The following is a 21,813-nucleotide window of genomic DNA, read 5'->3' as shown; positions in this document are numbered from 1 at the left end:
TCTTTCTTCTCTGTGTATTTTATTTTCTATGTCGTTTTTTTAATTATTAAAGAGTAATTCATATAATGCAAAAGTGCTGGAAATAGTATCTACACCCTGTTAGGCTACTGGCAACACATCTAAACTTAAAATCTGTCTGTGCGTTTTGAAACTCTCGGCTGAGTCCTTTAATTAAAAACAATAGGCTGCAGCCCAAACCGAATGAGGTCAAAGATTATGCTCGGGTCGGGATAATAAATAAAACATCGGATCCTAAATTATGAATTTTCTTTGAGGCTGGAGGACCCGGAGCTTCTGTATCTTTAATGGTGATGAGAGAGATGGGAGAGGCTGCGCGTTCACAGTTCCCCTCTCTCGCTCCGCAGCAGCGGGAACGCGCACTGGAGCCCACACTCGCTGGAGAGGAAAAAAGCGCCGTCGGACTGTTCGAGCGCCTCGCCTGAGAAGAAAATGATCCATCCACCGCCCTTCATCAACGCCGTCGATGTTTGCAAAAGTCACATGAAGGGATTCACAACGGACGAGGACTCGAGTTTTTTCGAGTATTAAACTTGTTTCAGAGGATTGTAAACTCCGAAGGTGAATAACAGGAGCCAGGGATTGAAGTTAACAATTTGACAGGTAAGACAATTTAGTAGTCAATGAGGCAGTTATTGTAAGTTAGAAATTAAAAAAAAACAGACATTGAGCAGAATCCAGATCAGAGTTTAGGCGGAAAGCATCGCCATAGGTCAATTTCAACTCTGATGAATCTCAAGGGCATATGTTCATAATTGCAAAAACAATAGCCTACCTTTGTGTAAACTGGTAATGGGAATATTGCAATTTATCTCTGCCTGAATGTCAAATGCTTTTGTTGTACTTCCAAACTCGAAGGTTAAATAAATATAGACAGCGTTTGTTTGTCCGCACGGGATTGTGGAGACGCGCTCAGAGCAGGAGAGACCAAGTGAACCTGAAACTGCTGCTGAAATACACAGCGTGCTTTAGTAAAGTGCACGGGCGTCCAAAACTCCTGGAGAAATACATCTTTTATTTTGTGTAGTGCAATAGTCCCGTTCAAAACACATTATAATAGGCAACTTTGACTATAGTGATTTAATCTAGATTGTATGAGTGACAGCAGCAGTATTCACTGAATGTTGTTTTTGTTTTCAGTGTCTTTGTTTTTATGAGCTTGAAATGCAATTATGATTTGTGATTAAGAGCTTAGATGCCCAATTTAGAAAGCAGAACCCACTTAGTTAAACCCTGTTTGAATTGATAAGGGATGTAAAAGCTCTCACTGCACATTTCTGCTGGTGTAATGAGCATAATGGATGTTAAGTGACTGTCTGATAAAAAAAAGTAATACAAGATTCCCTTTGTTAATGTCTGCTTGTTGATTCTTGCAGGTGCAGAAAATGGCGGGACGGCTCCTGCAGCTCCTTTGCCTGTGGACTACTGTGATTGGCATTGTGCAGTGCTGTCCAGAGCTCTGCAGCTGCACGGATAAATTTGCCCACCAGTTTGCCGACTGTGCTTACAAAGAACTCCTGGCGGTACCTTTGGGTCTCCCGTCCAATGTTACCACAGTGAGCCTTTCTGCCAATAAGATACAATTTTTGAAAAGCAAAAGCTTCATCAACATCACTCAGGTCACCTCTCTCTGGCTGGCCCACAATGAGATAGTTACCATAGAGACGGACACCTTGGCCCCCCTTATTCAGCTCCGCAACCTGGACATCAGCCACAACAAAATTGTGAACTTTCCGTGGGAGGATCTGCACAACCTCACGGCCCTGCAGCTCCTGAAAATGAACAACAATGAAATGGTGAACCTCCCGAAGGATGCCTTCTCCACTCTCAAAGACCTGAGGTCGCTGCGCATCAACAACAACAAGTTCACTGTCATTGTGCAAGGTACCTTCACTGCTCTCTCCGCCATGTCCCACCTTCAGATTTTTAACAACCCCTTCACATGCTCCTGCAGCCTGGAATGGCTAAGGGATTGGATCGAAACAACTAAGATTTCTGTCCCCGAGCCAAATACAATTCTATGTGAGGCCCCCGAACACCTGAAGGGCACCATGGTTTCAAAGATTCCCAAACTGGACTGCAAGGCCCCTGCCGTCACAATAACCTACCAGCCCAACATTGAGAACATGGAGGTCTATGAGGGCACCATGGTCATCTTAAACTGTGAGGCAACTGGGAGCCCCCAACCACAGGTCAGCTGGGAGGTGATTGCAGGAAATCAAAATTACCTGTTCCCCTTGCCCTCGGCTGGAGAAATAAATGATGTGCCAATTAATGATAAAACCACCAACAATCGATTCCTCGTCTTTAGGAACGGCACTCTCATCATCCCTCTTATGAGTAAAAAGGAAGATGGAAATTACAGCTGCTCTGCGGTGAATGATTTAGGTAGGGCACAGAGCAGCGTCAGAGTGGCTATGACAAGCACCCAGAAACATGGCACCGACTCAATGACTGATACAGTGGACAAGATCCGCCCCTCTAATAAAAAGCCTATAGACACCAAGATCTCCAAAAACAACGAGATCACCTGGAACGAGAAAACTAAAGGCGGTTCAGAGAGTTCATCGGACAAAAGTGACGGCACCGGGCATGCTGGTGGCGTTTCAAAGGACCCAACGTTTGCAAGCAAGTGTGGCGTGAGAGATGGCAGCGAATACATCTCCAACCACGCCTTCAACCTGAGCTTGGATGACCTGAAGCAGTACACTTTTGATTTCGGTGTCATTGCGTTAGAAGTGTCAGAGACGGAGGCCAAAGTGCAGCTGAATCCACTGAACCTCCCTAGTGGCAAATCAAACCTTCATCTCAGTCAAACTGGAAACCAGGAAACGGTGAACAAAGAGCTCCTGTACCAGTCATCACCCGGTAAAAACACCCTGGACATGCTCTACCTCTGCATTAATACAGGTAGTGGACACTCCATGGTCCAGTGGTCCAAAATAGAGGAAGGGGTTAATGCCTACCGCTTTCATGGTTTACAGCCTGGCACCAATTACACTCTATGTCTCACCTATGGGGGGCAGGACTGCCAAGTCCAAGTGGTCTTCACGACTAGGAAGAAGATCCCCTCCCTGCTTATCATCGTGGTTGTCAGCATTTTCCTACTGGGTCTGGCCACTGTTCCCTTACTGGGCGCCACCTGCTGCCACTTGCTGTACAAGTACCAAGGGAAGACCTACAGACTGATCATGAAGGCTCAGAACCCTGATCAGATGGAGAAGCAAATGCCAGGAGATTTTGATCGCAGGGCGTCGTTTGTGGAGTCAGAGAAAACCTTTAACCCCAGCGAGTTAGGAGAGGGGGAGGGAGAGGGAGAGGAGGGGGAGGGGGAGGCCGAGGGGAGCGTGGTGACTGAGTCCATCCCGGGATCCTCATCCAAAACCAACCCTGAGGAGTTTGAAGTGGGCTCAGAGTACAGTGACAGGTTACCGCTGGGAGCCGAGGCAGTCAACATCTCGGAGGAGATCAACGGCAACTACAAGCAGCCAAGCCGCTGAGCTCCGCGGACGTCTGCGAGTAGGCCTATATCTACTGTAAATTTTTTTACTTTTAGGTAGCCGACATTCAAGCAGGTAACTCACCCAACACTGTCTGCTATACACGTGAAGAACGATGGTCAAAAAAAGGTGGATCTATTAATTTTCTTACCTCAAAAAGTACTCCGTCAATCACTTGAGGTTGTGACTTGATTCGTGTGACATTTGTCGTATAGGCTACTGTAAGGTTAAGATAAGTAACATGCGTTTACAATGCAAGCACAGCTTTCTACAGTTTGTACGATATCACAAAGTGACAGGAAAAACAGCAAACAATAAATCCCTTTCTGTAGGACAGGCACGGATAGGCATGTGCGTAAATTGTGCAAAGCGAAGCGCGAGTTTTTTTTTCGTAATTGAAGGGGGGGGGACAAAAACAAAATTTGTCAACATTTTTAACCATTTTGGAGAGCACAACAAAAACGAAAAGGAAAAAAACAATAAAATGGTGCTGTGTTCATCAGGGACCAATTGGCCTTTTTACGCTTTTTGTGTCCGTGGATGAGTCCAAGCCCATCTTCTAAGGTGTCGGCACTGCGCCTCCACTCGACTCGTCCACGGATGAAATATTACAAGATGCACATATTTACTTTAGGAGTTTTTGCGCCTGACCTTTCCTCTGTCCTGTGTGTCCAAAAAACAAGGCGACATGTCACTTCGAACTGTGTTCTGCTTTTACCAACAAACATGGTGTTTGACGTAATGTTAAGGCTTTAAAAACATGCGACTTTAACCTCTTTATCAACGGGTGCTTGCTTTACTCTCGCTTTTTACAATGATCGTGTCCATCGCATGTCACACGTATTTCCTTGTGTGGTTTGTATTAGTGTAGTCTAGATGACTTTAGATGTTACTGTCAACATTGTTGTAAAGCCATGTGAATTTTAAATGATTCTCTTTTTTTTACGATGGTAAGTAAATTCATGAGGCATCAACACAAAGGGCGCATGTGAGTGTCCGGCTGCTTCACTGTCCTGTATTTTGATGCGTATAGTGAGTTTTTTTGTGAACTGTTGTAAAACGAAACGAAAAACCATTGACCTTTCGAGATTTTTTGATATCATTTTATGTAAGTGGAATTAATAAAACATGAAACCATAAAGACGATTTTCTGGATTTGTCATTGAGCTTGTCGATTCAGACGTTCCAGGGGGATAAAAATAGCCTAATTATTTTATAAATGTATCTGAAATGTTAACAAAACATAGGCCTATTTGTAATTAGATTGGTAAACTTTGGTACACTCAAATCGTTTCAGGGCGGGATTTAAAAATATCAGCCACTTATTTATGTGACATTTATCTTCTGTTAATGCCTTTTACTTGTTTGCTTGGTCCGATGTTCTTGTCATATTTTCTTTCAAATTGGGATAAAACCGACGGACGATGGGATTTCGGGGAAAAGTGTGTGTATGCAGAAGAAAAAACTGTTGCGTTTGAAGGCGCTGATCAACACGAAGCGTCCCTTTGTCTTAATTTTCATTTTTCTTATTGTTTTGGTCCAGTTTAGTTAATTTCCCTCAACACAGCAGCATAACACAATGATGCTTAAAATCAACATAGTTTATTCTAAAAATCTTAAATTCCGATAATAATCTAAATAATTGAAGAAGAAAAAAATAGAAAACGTTTGTTTCAGTTTTATTTTCACAACAATCACAAAGAAAATTTGGGTTTTCATGTATTTCACTTGAAAGTCTGTATTTTAAATGCAAATGTGGAGAAAAACAATGTAATGTTGGTGAACATCAGAAACCAGAAAAGAGTTTTGACAACGATAAGTAAACGCTGGTAGCAGCAAGTGGTTTTGGACCTAAAGATCTACAAATACAACAGAAAATACAAACACTTTCATTCGTCTGGTACTTCCTATATTCCACAGGTTATATTATTAATTACACGGAATGTGTACATTTGAAAAAAAGAAATGTATTATTATTCTGTAAATTCATAAATAGTGAGTGATCTACATAATAATAGCCTCTTTAAAAGGATGTTTCAGTGGATTGCACATCCAAGTGTTTAGTTTGGGTAACTACTAATGTGCTTTATATGTCCTATGTGATAACAACAACATATTGGAAAACATATGCGATCAACCTATAAAATTAAAACATAAAGCAAATTAGTGCTATCCCAAAATAAGCACAACTTGTTGAAAATTACACATTACACATGTGTATTGTTGGAAGATCAGTTCCACACAAGCTTTCCCATCAGACTGGATACTGCGGCTCACACATATGAGCAACAAGCAGAACACAAGAGAGAAAGTACAAAGTGGACACAGTCTGCGGTTAGGAAAGGCTTAGTGAGGATATGTACACGAGGCACTGATCTATAAGTGCAATTGTTTCACCAGATGCAGACAAACATTTACAGTGAAGGCACGGACACATTATATGACTTTAACGTGACTTTTCACAAAACCAAAAGAGAATCTGCAGCCAATCCTTAACGAGGGTCACATTCAAGTTCAGTTGCTGGCTGCGGCCGCCTCTGTCACCTTGGCTGCTGCCTCTTTTTTGCTGCCCCCCTTGATGCTGCCATTCCGAAAGCTCTCTGTGGCCTGACGCTTGAAGTGCTTCCTGGTGCCCACCAGAGAGGGGTTGTTGACCAGGGTGTACAGGAGCTGCCAGTGCCTGCGGGCCCTCTTGGCACTGGACACTTTGTGCTGTTTCTTCTCCTGATGGACCAGCTGGATCCCTGAGGACATTCAGAACATCATGATAGCACCCACGGTATGTCAAGTATACACAACTCCCTATCGTCACATGAATAGATAAACTTCTTTTATTCATCTTAACTGGAAGGGGAAACAGCTCTCTTGAAGGCCACCCTGGACCAGCTAGATACTACAGAGAGTAATAATAGAAAGCAATCATATTTTAATCCTCTGAGCGTGGTAGGAGCATATTGGGGTTGCCATTAATGCACTGAAAGCTTTAGCCCCTTGGGCAACATGAATATGAAACAGGCAATTAGTCAATAGCTCATCTGTGTAATCAGCTACTCGAGCACTAATCTTTGTTAGACAATACTAGACTATTCCTGATGATGCATTGTTCTCTAGATGCAAACCAGCAACATCTCCACTGCACATTTGTAATTGGACTAAGCTGTGACAAGATACCGACACAGAGAGAGATTCCACAACAACCGATGAAGCATGATACATATTCCTGCTAATTCCTCACTATAATGTATGTCCTCTTGTCACCGAACGTGTAGGCAACTGTCACTCGCCTGCAGATTAGCAACTAGCCTTAAAATTGCTGTTCATATTGGCTTTTTCTGACATAAATGATACATTGGTTTAATTTGTATTAGTTAAATTATGAGAAAAATGTCAACCTATAGAAAAACATTGTCTCTTGGTGACAGAGGCTGACGGCTCAGGCGAGTGTGGGCGAGCCATAAGGACAGCTGATTAGTTTATATGATTGAGACCAGCAGCAGGACTGTAAATTATTCCACTGTGTGACTCAATTTGTTCTCGACATATTAAATCAGAACTGCTACACTTTCATTTCTCCGGAGCGTGCAAGGCAGTGTTATGATCTGATTATGTGTTACAGTGACCCGCTACTGAATTTGAAACCTCTCTGGAGAAATTAAAGATGTCACACTTTAATGTGGATATGAATCTACTGTTTATATTAAAGGACGAGGCTATATTCTATATCTGTCTTATTGCTAAGAAAAGACCAACACCAACAATCAATTCATCCTACTAATAAGTATAGGTGTAAGCCTAATATATTTATCTTTGCCATAGAACTCCATTGTTGTCAGATTATTATCAAAACTAACGAGCCTGTTGCACTGAATGACATGCTTTTTCATTACCATAACATGGGCACTGGTTAGTTTTCAATCAAACCACATCAGTGGAGCACAAAATGTGTATTTATCTGCGTTATGAATTGTTCTCAATTAACTTATTTTTGAGTGCCATTTGCTAAAAACTACAGATCCCAACGAACCGACTGTTGACTCCTAATAAATAAAACATACATTTCTGACCTGTGTTGCTAAAAGTTTTCTGTTTCAGTGGGAATAAAGGCGCCACAGACAGGGTAGTCAGGAAGTGTTAGGAAAAGGAGAAGATATTGTTTGACTCTGTCTTTTCTTTGACAACATGAAAAGACATGTCTTTAAAAGTATGAATGGAAGAGAACCAATTAATTATGTAGACTAGGATATGAGTTTTTTTTAGATACAGACCCTCTTCAGCATCCTTTGACCTCTGTGAAGCATTGGTCTCCTGGCCCACAGACTGCAGCAGTATCCCGCAGAAGGCCTTCATCACGGGGTGAGATTGGCTCACCTCAATCTTCAGATAATGAGCATAGCAGCGGTAGGCTGCAGACAGAAACACGGAGGGGGGATCACTCTGACTGGGCAAAAGCAATAAACACATAGGACTACACCCCATATTGGCTTTTGAGGCAATCACACATAATGGCCTTACAATCACACTTCTTTTTTTTTTACCCTTTTTTTTTTCTTTTTTTTTTAAACCACCTGCTTTTCCTGACAACAGATGTCTTAAATCTGCAGCCCTTTCATATATCGTGTGCAATTACAGTCCTCGCGCCCTGCAAAGAATACAGATATCATGCGAGCTGCCATCAGCAGGATGTAGGATGTACGCATTTCTGTCCTTTAAGTGGGATCAGTTTAAGTGCGTTTGCTCATAGAAAATGGCCTCTACAGTGAGTGTGTGTGTGTGTGTGTGTGTGTGTGGGGGGGGGGGGGGGCACACACTAGCATCTACAAAGGTAAAAGCATGTTGAAAACAATGAAAATGTTAACATTGTGTTATGAGAGTACAGTATATAAAAAACTGTATCAAATGTAAAATATAATCACCACCTTCATGAGCAATGCAGTCTATGGCACTGATAGTTATGCCTTGTTGTTGTTAGATAATTGAAAACATTCATAATGATATAATGGACCCGGAACTAATTTTGCAGGTGAGGCAGCCTAGCTACATGCTATCCTATCCTATCATATGAAGATATGTTTAATATTGTTTGTTTTTAATGCAGATGGCATTGAACTTGACCTAATGCAGCTTTGGCCCTGTCAGCTTACCAGATATTGACAATATGGCTGTCTTGATCAGAACATCTGGCTCACCTGGGTCAAACGCCTCCACATTGCGATTAAGCAGACTGATATCCATGCGTCCCATGTGGACAATGTTGAACAGGGCCGTGATGATCATGCGCCACACTGCCAGCAGCACCCCGATCAGAACATTGACCGGGAACAGCAGGTACGTCAGCAGGAACAGATTACCCCTGTAAAAAGAGAGGATGGAATGCATCAAATGTACGGGATGATGCTGCAGATATCTGACAAAAAAATTATTGAACATAAGAGACAATACAGTGCAACACATACAGTACATTGACTAACCTGTTGTCGAGGTCTCGAGTGCCTGCTGTTTTTTTGATGAAGCAGAACCTGCCAGTGATGTGTTGAATTACCACGGCCAACACAATCATCAGCCAGAAGGGCCTGAAAGGACAAAGCTCAACAATCAAACATCTCCATAGAAAGACATTGTGTAACTGACAGAAGAATATATAACCTTGTAGCAATCACCAGACAACTGACATAGACCATGTTGTAGCTGTTGATTAAAAAATGTTTCCCGGTGTCAATTTTTCAGGAACAACAACAACAACAAAGACGCCTCAATTTTGACATCGATCAAAACCTAGTGTTATTTTTAAAAGATGTTTTCAAAGTCAAAACATTGAAACACAACAAAGGTTTTCCCATTTGCCAACACTGATGGTACAGCAGGGAATTATGCCTTAGTCATGCAAACTGCAAAGGTTTTTAATTAATGAAAGATGTGACGACCGGCCTCACCACATGCTCAACAGGATCTGAAAGAGGATGAGATTCTCTCCGTGCAGGACAGGCATGAGGATGAGGAAGACAGCGACCAGAAGGCAGAGGAAGAACACCATAGTCTGGACCAACATGCCTGCAGGGGGAGAGATCAGAGGGTCAGGGACTCACAGTTTATAACTGGTCCAGCATTCAACAAATGTACACCACCCACACATAGAAGGAGTGTGACCAGACAGAATACTATTAATATGGCTTGAAATGTTAAAATGGAAGGGTTGTCTGAGGATATTTGGCCTCAGTGAGGTTCTTTTTTAATCTGCTACTATCTGATGAGCATGTATATCCCTCTACTTTGAAGTATAGCACCATATAGCAGAATTTATTATGGGATAAATAAACAAAACAAAAAACAAAGCAGCTCTAATAAGGTAAGCATACTAGATGGTTTAAAAGAAATCAGGATATATCTATATTTTTCCCCCTTTAGCAATAATGACATAGCTGTACCGATGCAGATGTGAGCAGCCGTGAAGCCGGTGTAGCCCATCCAGCAGACCAGCGCTGGCCGGGAAGCCCTGATACTTCTCTGGCAATTGTAAACATTATAGATATCTCCTCTGTAGAGCCCCTTCAGGTTTGACCTACAGAAGCAAAGAACACAATCAAGACAACGCAGCACTATGCAATCCACGAACCGAATCACCAGCAAATGCACAAATTGCATAGTAAATTGAGGAGCTAATTGCGCATGCGGATGACCAAGATATGCAATTCAATAATCGACACAGAAACCCATTTCTTTTAATACTACGTAATTTATGGTAATGGCACAGTATTTAATTTCTTATCTTAATAGCCGTTTTCAATTCCAGCAGCAGTTTAACGCTGAGTGAATGCTTCTCTTTCTGTGTGGGTGATTAGTACTCCATTATGTTACAATAATGAAGGAAGCAGAATTCAAGACACACTCTTCATTCTCGTAGACTTTGGGAAGAGAATAAAAAAATAACAACTAAAAGCAATTACACCGTTCTTTTTCTCACACCTACCGGTGAAGAACCATGGACCGCATGAGCATAGCCAGGTTGACCAAGCCAGACAGAGTCATCGCAGAGATATAGCACACTGCAGGACATAAAGAGGACAGCACATTCAGGTTTATTAACCGCAAGAGGATCTGATTCGCTGGCTGCTTCTGCTTACTGGTTTCACTCACCTTCTACGCACCACATGTAGTGAACCACTATTCGGACCACTTCATGTTTGTCTGGGGACAGCATAATCTTGAAGCCAGCTAAAAGGTTGGCAATGTCTTCATCCACTCCCATACGAGCAGTCTGGAGGGTCGGTACTACTGCTAAGATCAGTAGAAGACCCACCTTAAGATAACACAAAGTAATATGTATGAATATGCAATGAGAAAATTATGTATTATGTGTAATTGTCCGGAAGAATAATAATAAAAAAATAAATAAAAAAGATCAAATAAAAAACAGGAAATTAATTCATTACTGTATTTTACAAATGTTTAGAGTCTGGACTACAAAACAGGATCAAGATTGTAACTAGTCAGTAAAGGCTAAATAAATAATCTATTATAGACAGTTGAGTTATGATACTGTGCTTTGCAATTGTTGTGGAATTTTCAATCGATGGAATCCGAAATAAGAACTTAGAAGCAAATTGTCGTTCTGCAGTTTATTCTTTGCAAAGAATGGTGACAATCAAACAGAGTGCATGTCAAGCCGTCTGTATGATTGTGAAAAAGACAGTTTGGAACAGAGAGTCTCTAGCACATAACTGAGAAGTTGTGGTTAATGGATCTCTACTAAATTGGAACATGTCTGAGTTGAGCTAGTTCCAACCAGTTCTGCGGTTAGACACAGGAAGTGAACGACTTGCAAAATTACAAAAGTCACAAAAAGGTCAGGATAATAAGATGCATTCTAATTTCCCACTACACATTTTAAATTGTATCTAAATCAAATCAGATGGGATTATCACCTTGTTATACAGATTATAAAGTTGAATAGCATATATGATAATTACCTGATACAGGGTTATAAATGACACAACACCAGAGATGGCCAACTTTAGTGGAAAACGGAAAACTGTTTGGGAAGAAAAAGAAAAGAAAAAGGAAAGTGTTATGGAAACAGGAAATAAAACTTGAAAAATTTTAAACATTTCAATTTTAACTGACAGAAGTTGCATTATTGTAGTTGACCCGCATAGGATTCAGTCCATTTTTAAACATAGCCTATATGCACAAACAAATCCTCTGGCCCTGATGGCATTTCTGCGCTTCTCAAAACTTATCTCAAAACTGAAGCAGATGTGTGTCAACCCTTTTCTAATTAAATCAATAGTATCCAGCTGCAGCCCCGGAGACAAGCACCCTGGCGTGACAACGACACCCAGGCGTGACGGAAGTAACTGTGGTGTGACGGACGTTACCTGCTTCTAAATTGTAAACAACGTCAAACAATAACAAGACAGCAGACCGATACTAAGTTTGTGTTATTTATATTGTTTTGGCGATTAGGTTCAGGCATCACAGTTGGGTGGTTAGGGTTAGGGCAAGGGGACAGGGAGAGGTTAGAATATAGATAGAACATTGACGGAATACGGCGACGGCCATCTTGAGTAGCCTACGTCACGTCAAACAATAAAAAAGACCGCAGACCGATAGGCTACAAAATTTCGGTTATTTAGGCCTATATTGTTTTGAGGATTAGGTTCAGGCATCATAGCTGGGTGGTTAGGCTTAGGGCAAATGAGTGACATAGCAGACATGTCATGGAAGCTAAATAGTCAAATATCACGTCCGTCACACCACAGTTACTTCCGTCACGCCTGGGTGTTGTTGTCACGCCAGGGTAATTGTCTCCGGGGCTGCAGCTGGACCCTAATCAATTAAATGGTATTTTTCCTTTTTAACCAATCAAAGTCAGCACGTAGAGTCAATAGCAAACTTTCAGAATGCAGATGCATCCGCCCCAGTGGCCCGCAGGGTTGTGTCAGCTCCCCAGTCATTTTTACACTGTACACAAATGAATGTAAAAACAGCCACCCCGGGAATTTTGTTTTAAAAATTTCTGCTGACACCGCCATCCTCTGCCTACTGTACAAAGATTGTAGTCCAGTGTAGTGTACGGTGTAGACAAGATGATCATGTTTTTATTTTATCAGGCAGTACTTGAAAGCTTGATCAGATCCGGGATGTCAGCATGTTACGGCAACCTCAGTGTTAAAACTAAACTTGCTCGTCTGGTGCACACCGCCATGAAGGTAATGGAAAAGAGTGAATACCAGCCCCCCCAGTCCATTTATGAAGTCTGTTCTTAGGCAAGCTCAGATGATGATAGTGACTGACCCATCACATATCCTCCACACTGAATATGCAACCCTCTGGCAGACGATACAGAGTCCATCATTGTAAACTCAACCGTTTTAAAATCTTTCATATTTCTCTGTCAAAACATTAAGGCTGTAGAGATCTTGGTGTTCTACTGTGGGGTGTGGGAATATGCGTAACGTGCAATATGTTTTTGCCACTGGATGTGTGCAATACTTCATGTGCTAGCCTATTTATTGTTGTGATTGGTACAGTTTCTGATGTATTGTTTTCCATATGTTTTTGTTTTAATTATTTTAACTGTTAAGGCATTTAATTGTGAATGCAGCTTTCGAGTCCAAGACAAATGTCCCTAACAGGACAATAAAGTATATCGTATCGTACTTTACGTAAGACCAAGATGACATATTTACCTTCCTCTGGCGTATAAATGTACGACTTCACAGCGTCAATGATTCTTTGAGGGAGCTTTGGCGTCTCTGTGCTCGATGTGCTGGGGTGAAAGGTAAGCAGAGGGACACATGTTTAGCACTGCATTTTATACGACAATGAATTCACGAAATTTGTCCACATTTGTGAATGTGAAACTTTTGCCATCATCCTTGTATACATCACATCAAAGAAAATGTGTTATGTTTTCGTTACAAATGGAAAGAATGATTATGCATATTTCCTAGTGCTCATTGGCCACGATGAAAAAAAACCTCAGTATGACATGTTGGTCATTTGCATTGAGGAAATATTTACAATTGTTTGACCAGAGGGGTTCCTCTTTAAATATTACTTAGTGTAAAGGACCCTTTCAACTGTAATACCGTTGAAATTTTCCTTTTATTATTTCACACAAACTGAAAGAGTGACTGAAACAAACTCTACCAGATTCTCCACAAGTGTGTCTCTTTGGGGCATCAATCTCTCATGCTACCAGGGCTTACTATAGCAGAGTTTGGGCCAACAGTAACAGATGTTATCTTAGCAGCCAGCCCTATTTTACATAAGTGGCAGAGCCTAAATAATGTAAAATCATGTCAAAAACTGCTTTGAGGGCCGGTGTAAATGATGCCCAAAGAACACACAACAATTTGGCATAATATTCTGACATGAATTAAGGATTTATACTCGCAGTTTTATCATATACTGTTACGAATAATCATTTGAATATAATGTATCTGTCATCAGAGGTAGTTGTATTCCATGCTGGGAATTTCCTACCCTCACTGATGCTCACAAAACATCCTCTTCCCGTATGTCAGTTTGGGCTCAAAAGTACAACATCCGGTGGTACTGTAAGGGCACTGAACATGAATGGCAAAGTCCATTTGAGTGTGAGCCTTCCTTGTATCTTGCACTCCCTCGTTTCCCGTCAGCTAGCTACAGTCTAATAAACAAAATGCCCAAAAGATTCCTCATAATATGAAAACATCCAACCTAAAGGAACTTAAGTAAATCAAGTATTTTATATTGGGATGAGAGCTCCCCCTTGAGCTGTGTTTGCACAACGGAATTGCACAACACTTTTAAACAAGGCTCCAGTTGTGTCATTTTTCAACGTTGCAATACATTTTGTCTGAAGAGAAAACAAAAGAAAAACATGACGTGTATAAATGCAGCAAACCAGATGTTTTACTCATAACAGACAACAGCTCTCACCTGATTTTTGTGGACTTTTTCTGCTTGAGAATTTTCTTCACATAGTCTTTATAGTAGCTGCTAGTGAGATCCTGATAAGACAAAAAATGGAAAGGAAACACGTGAGGAATAAATTGATAACAATAGATTGTGAACAGCCAATGCTGAATTCATTTATAGATTTGGGGGGGGGGGGTCATAAATGCTTCAGTTTATTATGTTAAGTTTCTGTATCTGTGCAGAATTATGGTGAAATAGGGTGGGGGTTGCAATCGCCTCAACCACGCTGTGTAACACCCATGCCGAGATTAGCATCAAATAAACACAGCATTGTGTTTCCGTGTGTCTCCGTGAAAGAAACAAGGCAACCTTTTCATAATCTGATCAAGATTGACAATGTAAACCAATTGCGTCAAATCTACTTAAAATGATTAGGCAACGGGCAAGCTTCGTTGGACTTCACATTTTCCCCTCAGCCTGGACTGTATGAGCACAATAAGCCACTTGCTTAGCAGGTGGATTATAAATGTTCCTCACGTGCTCCGACTCTGAAGAAATGTGCTTCTTAGTGAGATTTAGATTTTTTAATAGCTCAGACCTACGTGAACATAGACTATTAAGCAACATAGGGACTGTTATCCAGTTTGTTACGTAAGAAGGTCAAACTCGGTTGTGTATAAGGGTGTAGAAACATCCCATCAGCGGCAAGATCTGCAAAAGGGGAACTGTGCTCAAATCAACACTTACCTCTGTAGCATTGTTATTTTCAGTGTCTTGTAAACCCTTGAACAGAAGAAGGGGATACTGGAAACTAAGGAATGCCAAGCAAGCTATCTGTGGCAGGCTGGAGAACAGGGAGTAGTGTTTGTGTATCTGCAAAGGAAAAAAGAAGACTTTAAATCACAAAACAACTTGTTTTCGGGAGTTTTGAAGTAACACAAGAAACACATGTTCAGACTTCATTGGATTGACACAGAAAGGGGACACACATGGCTTTGTGTGATGTGGTGGCAGTCTGCATATTTGGCTAAAATGGGATCCCAAACACAACCCAAACATATTTAGACCTCCAAGTTTTATGATTTAGTACCAAAGTAAATGTTAACATTTTTTAAGTTGTTCTGCTCAAGGTATACATACAACACAGGGTCTAAATAGTTATTTTAGTATTAAGAAATACTATATATAATATTTGATTAAATGTATGCTATTGTCGTTATTTGATTAAGCACAGTCTTTCAGATCAGCTCAAATGCTCCCTGCAGTGTTGCGTGTGCATTCATGGTGGGATAATAAAAAAAAGGAAAGCCCCTATTTTTAGAAAAGACCACAAACCATCCAAAGCTTGGATGTTTCTTTCACACACACTAAACTGATTAACTGTGACAAAGCCTCTTGATTAAGACCAACAGACAGGGGAACTAATTGTTTTGAGTTGTAGCCATTCATCATGCACAGAAAGCCCAAACAACATGGAGATGGCACAAAATGTGAGATTGGGGACGTTTTCAAGCTCCTACAGAGTGTCTGTGAAACCAGCCTGAAAAGCCCAATATTTATCTTTTCAAATCACGTCTCTAACAAATAACAGCTTTGTTGATTAATCAATGGATTTTCAGACCGGAACAAATCATCTTTGTCTTCAATGCCTTCAACTCAGACAGATGACACGGGATACAAAGAGAGTGACGATTAATCCTGTGACAATCTAGAAAATATATCTATATATGTTATATCTATGCATGAATTGCTGTCTCATAGAAGCATGTAATAGATTGCACTGGAACTCACAGTGGTATAAAAACACACATTTTGCTTACCAGAGGTGTTTTGGGACAATCAGCCTTCTGCCAGACCAGAACACTGAAGTGAGTCCATGACAAGAGGCTACCAAGTACATAGCCAACTTTATTATGTAAAGTGCCACATGCCAGGAGAGGGTAGTATAGTGCGGGGTAGTAGAAGACTCCCAGAATCACCCAGTTCTCTGCAAATACAACAAAAGTGTGTGAAGACCCAGAGCGTCAAAAGGGAAATACACTGATTCGTGACTGACTGAACCATGTGATACAGGATTGTAACATTGACATCTAATGTTGCATCTCTAGTACACTTTTAATCCCCCAACATGTGTGGAAACTATAAGAGATTTAAGATCAAACACTATATTTGTCCACTCTGCTGAACCTTGTACTGTTTGGGGATTTTGTAAAAATAGCAGGGAACCGACTCCTTACAGTCAATTCGATGTGATTTAATTTCAGGGGTAAAAAGCTTCCCGTAAAGCTTACCATCGAATTCCTAAGTGGAAAATAACACTTGGAAACAAAATAATCCAATTACATAACAGATATTTAGCAAAGAAATAATAATGACGGAGACATGTATATCCAATTGATGCTGTCTTATCAACAGAGAGAGGAACAGTAACTCATCTTAACTACTCAAGATTGAAAATGCTAAAGAAGAGATACAATGTGTGCTAAAAAGAGGAATGCAGATGATGTGAGTACAGGAAGAACCAAGCAGAATTCCTCACGTTTATTCTCTGTGTCTGTTGTGAAGGGGAGGGGGTTTGGCGAGATGAGCATGCCCCACAGTTTGCATAAGAGCACTCCAAACACGGCCACTGCAAGGCCCTTGTGCTGTGTATGGTCCAGGAAGTTGACCGGACTGTGAAATCAAGCAGTTGGTATTTAGAGCCCACATGTTATCAGCCTCACATTTGGATGAAACAGTTATTGAGCGGAAATGACACAATTCAAACGTTCTGCCCAAAAACTAAAAAAAAATGTTCACTATCTAAGTATGGCAGACATTTTTTTCACTTTTTTTCTTGGCTGCACTTGGCTTCCATTCATGACGGTTGTATAAAAATATTGAGAGTCCATCTCAATTTTTCAACCTATATTAATCTAGGGAAGGTTCCCTGAGCAGTTCCAGAAACGCATACATTCACACCTAGACGGTACCCCGTATGACTACACTGTATCTGTTGGCCACTGAGCAGCTCCTCTGGAGGAGATGTGTGGGGTTTATTGCTCAAGGGTTCGTCAGCAAGTCAAAACATTAAATGAATCCAGGTGACATTTCTGGTATTGTTATCAAGTTTCAAGTATAAGCACTGCTTTCAAAAATACCTTTCCCTATGTGCAATTGCTTGCTGATTTTAGAAAAGTAGCTTAAAGTTGCCTTTGAAAAACTAAAAACTACCACATAGACAAGGTCCTTATCGGTACATTAATGTGTATACATTGTTTATGTTATGAAAACGGAACATGTATATGCAATGGCTTCCTGCATTCATCACTTTTGCTTAATGTTGATGTAACAGATTTTCTCAACCAAAATGATTACATCATTATAGAACACACCACACTGAAATAAATGGAAGCCAATAGATTCCGGGTTAATAGAAAGTCAACTTATAAATGTGCTGCATGCATTGGGAAAATGAACCTTGTGAACTACATGCAATTCAATGGTCTATACTCTAGAGCATGCAAAACCACCAGTGTGGTCCTAGCAGCAATTTGATGTCACAATTAACCATGATGTTTATGTAATTTCAAAAATGAATGATCAAAATCAATATTTAGTCTACAGCCTCACCTTAGTAAACCTGGGAGTCCTTTCTGTCTGTCGCCCACCTTCATGCGCCTGGCTAAGATTGCTAGGATCAGCATGACGACCAGCTAGGAAAGAGAATAAACATCAGTCAGCTTCATCTGTAGAGCAATGTGCAGCTGTGGATTCCCCGGGGCTCAGGCCTCACGCAGCTTTAGAGTTGATGCCACAAAAGGCCAAAATGTGGTGTCTCATTAGTGCTCCCCATGGATGTGGTCTGAATGAATTGTCATCAGTCAGGATCACTGACCAATGAGAGTTCAATGACCTGTCATGACCTGTGACACTTTTAGGAAACACAAGGCTGGGACCAAACTGCCTTGCTTTTGAATTAGGCCAGCCTGTGCCAACTAACAAAACAAGCTTTAAAGACATTAAAAGAAAAGAAGGGAGAGTGAAAACCAAGCTACATCATTATGTTAACATGGCAGGACATATAACAATACTATGTGCAATAATCAGAAGAACGGTAATGATAGTAAACATTGCTCTCATATCAGTTGATTGACAAGATTTATCTATAGGGCAAAATTCCCTCAAATCAAATTAACTTTTTTAAGATATCCTGTTTGCTAACAGACTAAGAAAACATCGGACAGGGTTGACTTTGACAGTCAAACCTTATATGACTTTATCGTGGTTAAGAAAACCATTATACGCATGATTTTTGTCTGAAAACGAGGTGTTAGATTACACATCCAGTGTGATTACAGGACAGTGTAATGTTGTGTCACTTTAACTCCATCAGGAAAGCAGACTCACAGATATTGCAGTGATGCATATGTGGTAGAGCCTGTCGTCAGCAGTAGGGTCACATGGAGGGATTATTCTAAAAATGAAGAAAAAAGGAACAAAACATTCACATGAGTAAAAACAATCAAACTTAAAAGTTAAGACTGTGGGATTTTGAGTCACTGAGCAGGGCGACACCCCACTAAACCTTTCACACGTCACTGTCAGGACCACTTGTGGCTGGAAACTTTGCAGCTGAAATCCCAGGGCAGAGATTTGCATTAAACCGGATTGGTATCAGCGTGACACAGGAAAACAACAAATGCCTATGTTCACGTTCCTGTACACTGTAAGGGCAGGAACGCCTGGTCATGGGTTGGTAATTAGACCTGTGTTATGCAAAGAAGGCCTTCGACATGGACTAGTCTAAGGTTGGGAGACTTAACTGTATTTAGGAAAGTACTAAATACTGTGTATACTTTATGGCTGGTGAGCATAGAGAACATGTGCATTACCGTAATGTGGTACACTAAGAGAGCAGACCATTTTGTAAATGGAAGGCAATGTTGAAATTCATCTTATTATTATGATTATTATTGAAATCCTGCATTTGAACCTCTGTTGCATTGTGGGAGCATAGAATGGTGTTACAGGACTGTCAGTATCAGTGTCGGATGTCACGCCCAACTTGGCGTGGTACCATGTGCTACATCTTCAACTTTTGTGGCTGAAGAAAATTCACAGTAAATTGTTTACACAATGGGGTATTTTAGGTCGAACGCACTTATTTTTTGTTCATTATTTCATACCTTTTCTGACAACGTTGATGGGTAGAACCTACCAGCTTTCTACACACCCTGCATCCTCAGGGCATGAAAATGAGCCTCTACCGAAACATGACAAATGTGTCAGTGTGCCAAGAGTAACCTAATATCTCAATGAGAGCAGTATCTAACTGCAAAATTGTTCAGACTTAAAAAAGTTTGGAGAACTACTAAAACACATGAAAAAGTCTACAGATGGATATTTCTTTATGGCGTGATTTCTTTTCTTTAAACAAACAATAACAGCACACAAAAATTAAATTATTGGATTACATTTAAGCCTAAAATCACTAATCTTAAAAGTTCTCAGCAAGATGATGGAAATGTACTCACTCTGCTTCATTTAGGGTTGGCAGAGGATCCAGGTCTGGGTACTCATAGTCCAGTAGAGCATCCTTATCCATTGTGCTGTCTCTTTTTCCAAAAGATCCAAAGTCTAACAAAAAGGTTCTGGAGCACTTTGAACCACACTGTCTGGCGACAAACGGCTGCGATCCCCTTTACTCGATAGGGAAAAGTTTTCTTCCAAAGACCCAACTTTTCTGACTCTGTTCGCTGCTGCAGAGGCGTCCCGGTTCCCCTGTGTTTGGTCTAGTCTCGCTGGCACTCTGTTACTCTCCCTCACAGGCTGTATTCAGGTGCCCTCGTACCACTGTGGAGCTGAGAGTAATGTGACAGGTCCTGGCTGCAGCGTGCTGCCTCCACCCTGCAAAGGCCCTATTTCAGCTGAGGGTTACCAACACACTGGGAGCCTGGGGAGAGAGTGAGAGGGGGCAGTGTGTGAAAGGAGGGAAAAATGTGGAGATGTCGGCAGCCAATCTGGAAGGCCACCTGCGGCTTACTGGGATTACATCTACTTTTGGGGTTGTGTTATTGGACCTGTTGCCGATGTTGGAAAGGGTCAGGTGTGTGGCGAGTTATAAAACTCTAGCTAGGACTGTGTGTGGGTAGCTGGGAGTGACGAGCCTTTCCTATGACAGTGGAGTTCCTCTTTGATAACAGGGAAATTCTCATGTCAATGGTTCAGTTACATACGTGAAAGGTTACCAAAATGAAATCCACAAGTCACCACTAAGAACGCATGGAACCAGATAGAGCAGGATGGAGGAAATTGCATGTATTCAAGACAGACAGTCGGACTACACACCACACTGCAAAACTCTTCACCCCCCCGCCTGATAAGGATCAAGGAAGGGTTTGTTCAACCCAGTACTTGGTCTTCGGCAGATAAATTACTAAATTACAATAAAGATGTTCAAGGGCAAATTTGTGTGGAAATAGTGTTCTAAACCAGGCTTAATGGTATCAAGTTATTTCAATATATTGTTTAAAAGAAATTCTTAAGAAAACTTGATTTACTGGAAATGCGAAAATAGGTAATTTCCAACAGATAACAAAAGTAATTCCGTAAACAACAGATAAAGATCTTACTTATGTAATGAGAGAAGGGTAAATCTTATGTTTCCAAAATGTATATGTGAATGAGATGGACGTAACAGTACAGCCACAATGCCTGGAGGAAGGGAATTTCATCAACGCTTTTATTTAACAATAATATAGTTTAGCATCTAATGAGGCACGCATAATATCCAACAAGAAACATGGACACCTGTCCATTGTGTGGAGTTACAAAGGAAAGCAGATTTCAGCATATCGGAAATTTGCCTTAGAGAATATTTACCACTGCCTATTTGTTAAAGTTATCACAGCTATCTAAAAGAAAAAGAAAATCTATTTGCACAGTTGATGAATGAACAAATGTTTTGTTTCAGCAACAGTACATTTAATATAATTTACTGAGCAAAATGGGCAATTTGCACTGTTTTATGCAATTTTATAGAACAGTTGATCGATTAATTTAAAGAAATGTACAGATTAATCGTTGATTACAATAATTGTTGTCTGTAAAAATGATAAACATTAAATATGTTTATAAGGTCTTATATTTCATATGGCTGTGTGACCTGGCTCATGTCATGACACCAGGGTGGGTCTTTACTCCATAATGAAAAATCTAACTGCACAGGTGGCTTACAAAAAATGTATCCATCAGACACATCTTCGGGATAATTTCTGCTACATTAAATTTGACTATATCCTGCTTCTCCTCTTCTTTTAAGCCTTTGTGTTTTTGGTTGCTGTTTATTTCTGCTGGAAAGAGTAAGGAGAACTCAAAACAGGACTTATTATTTCTTAGTTGACAGAGCATC

At 40.7% G+C, this 21,813-nt stretch overlaps 2 protein-coding genes across 2 annotated transcripts; one reads left to right on the top strand and one right to left on the bottom strand.

Moving 5' to 3' along the window:
• Positions 1-1,403: 1,403 nt before the first annotated feature.
• Positions 1,404-3,518, top strand: islr2 (immunoglobulin superfamily containing leucine-rich repeat 2; the record flags this gene model as incomplete). Its single annotated transcript, XM_080027294.1, has 1 exon — positions 1,404-3,518. The coding sequence occupies one exon, from the start codon at positions 1,404-1,406 to the stop codon at positions 3,516-3,518; it is 2,115 nt and encodes a 704-aa protein (XP_079883420.1).
• A 2,457-nt stretch (positions 3,519-5,975) lies between these two features.
• On the bottom strand, positions 5,976-20,007 carry stra6 (signaling receptor and transporter of retinol STRA6; the record flags this gene model as incomplete). The annotated part of the gene is made up of 17 exons (XM_080027112.1): positions 5,976-6,262; positions 7,784-7,921; positions 8,705-8,868; positions 8,987-9,088; positions 9,449-9,566; positions 9,941-10,074; positions 10,483-10,558; positions 10,650-10,812; positions 11,483-11,544; positions 13,205-13,284; positions 14,442-14,512; positions 15,168-15,293; positions 16,241-16,407; positions 16,960-17,093; positions 18,033-18,115; positions 18,810-18,876; positions 19,937-20,007. 17 exons carry the CDS (start codon positions 20,005-20,007, stop codon positions 6,033-6,035), a joined length of 1,986 nt encoding a protein of 661 aa, XP_079883238.1. The 3' UTR covers positions 5,976-6,032.
• Positions 20,008-21,813: the final 1,806 nt, after the last annotated feature.

This window comes from Ammodytes marinus (genome assembly GCF_949987685.1).
Source record: "Ammodytes marinus genome assembly, chromosome: 5".
Classification (NCBI taxonomy): domain Eukaryota; kingdom Metazoa; phylum Chordata; class Actinopteri; order Uranoscopiformes; family Ammodytidae; genus Ammodytes; species Ammodytes marinus.
Note: the sequence above shows the minus strand (reverse complement) of the source record. Positions and strands in the feature narration are given on the sequence as shown.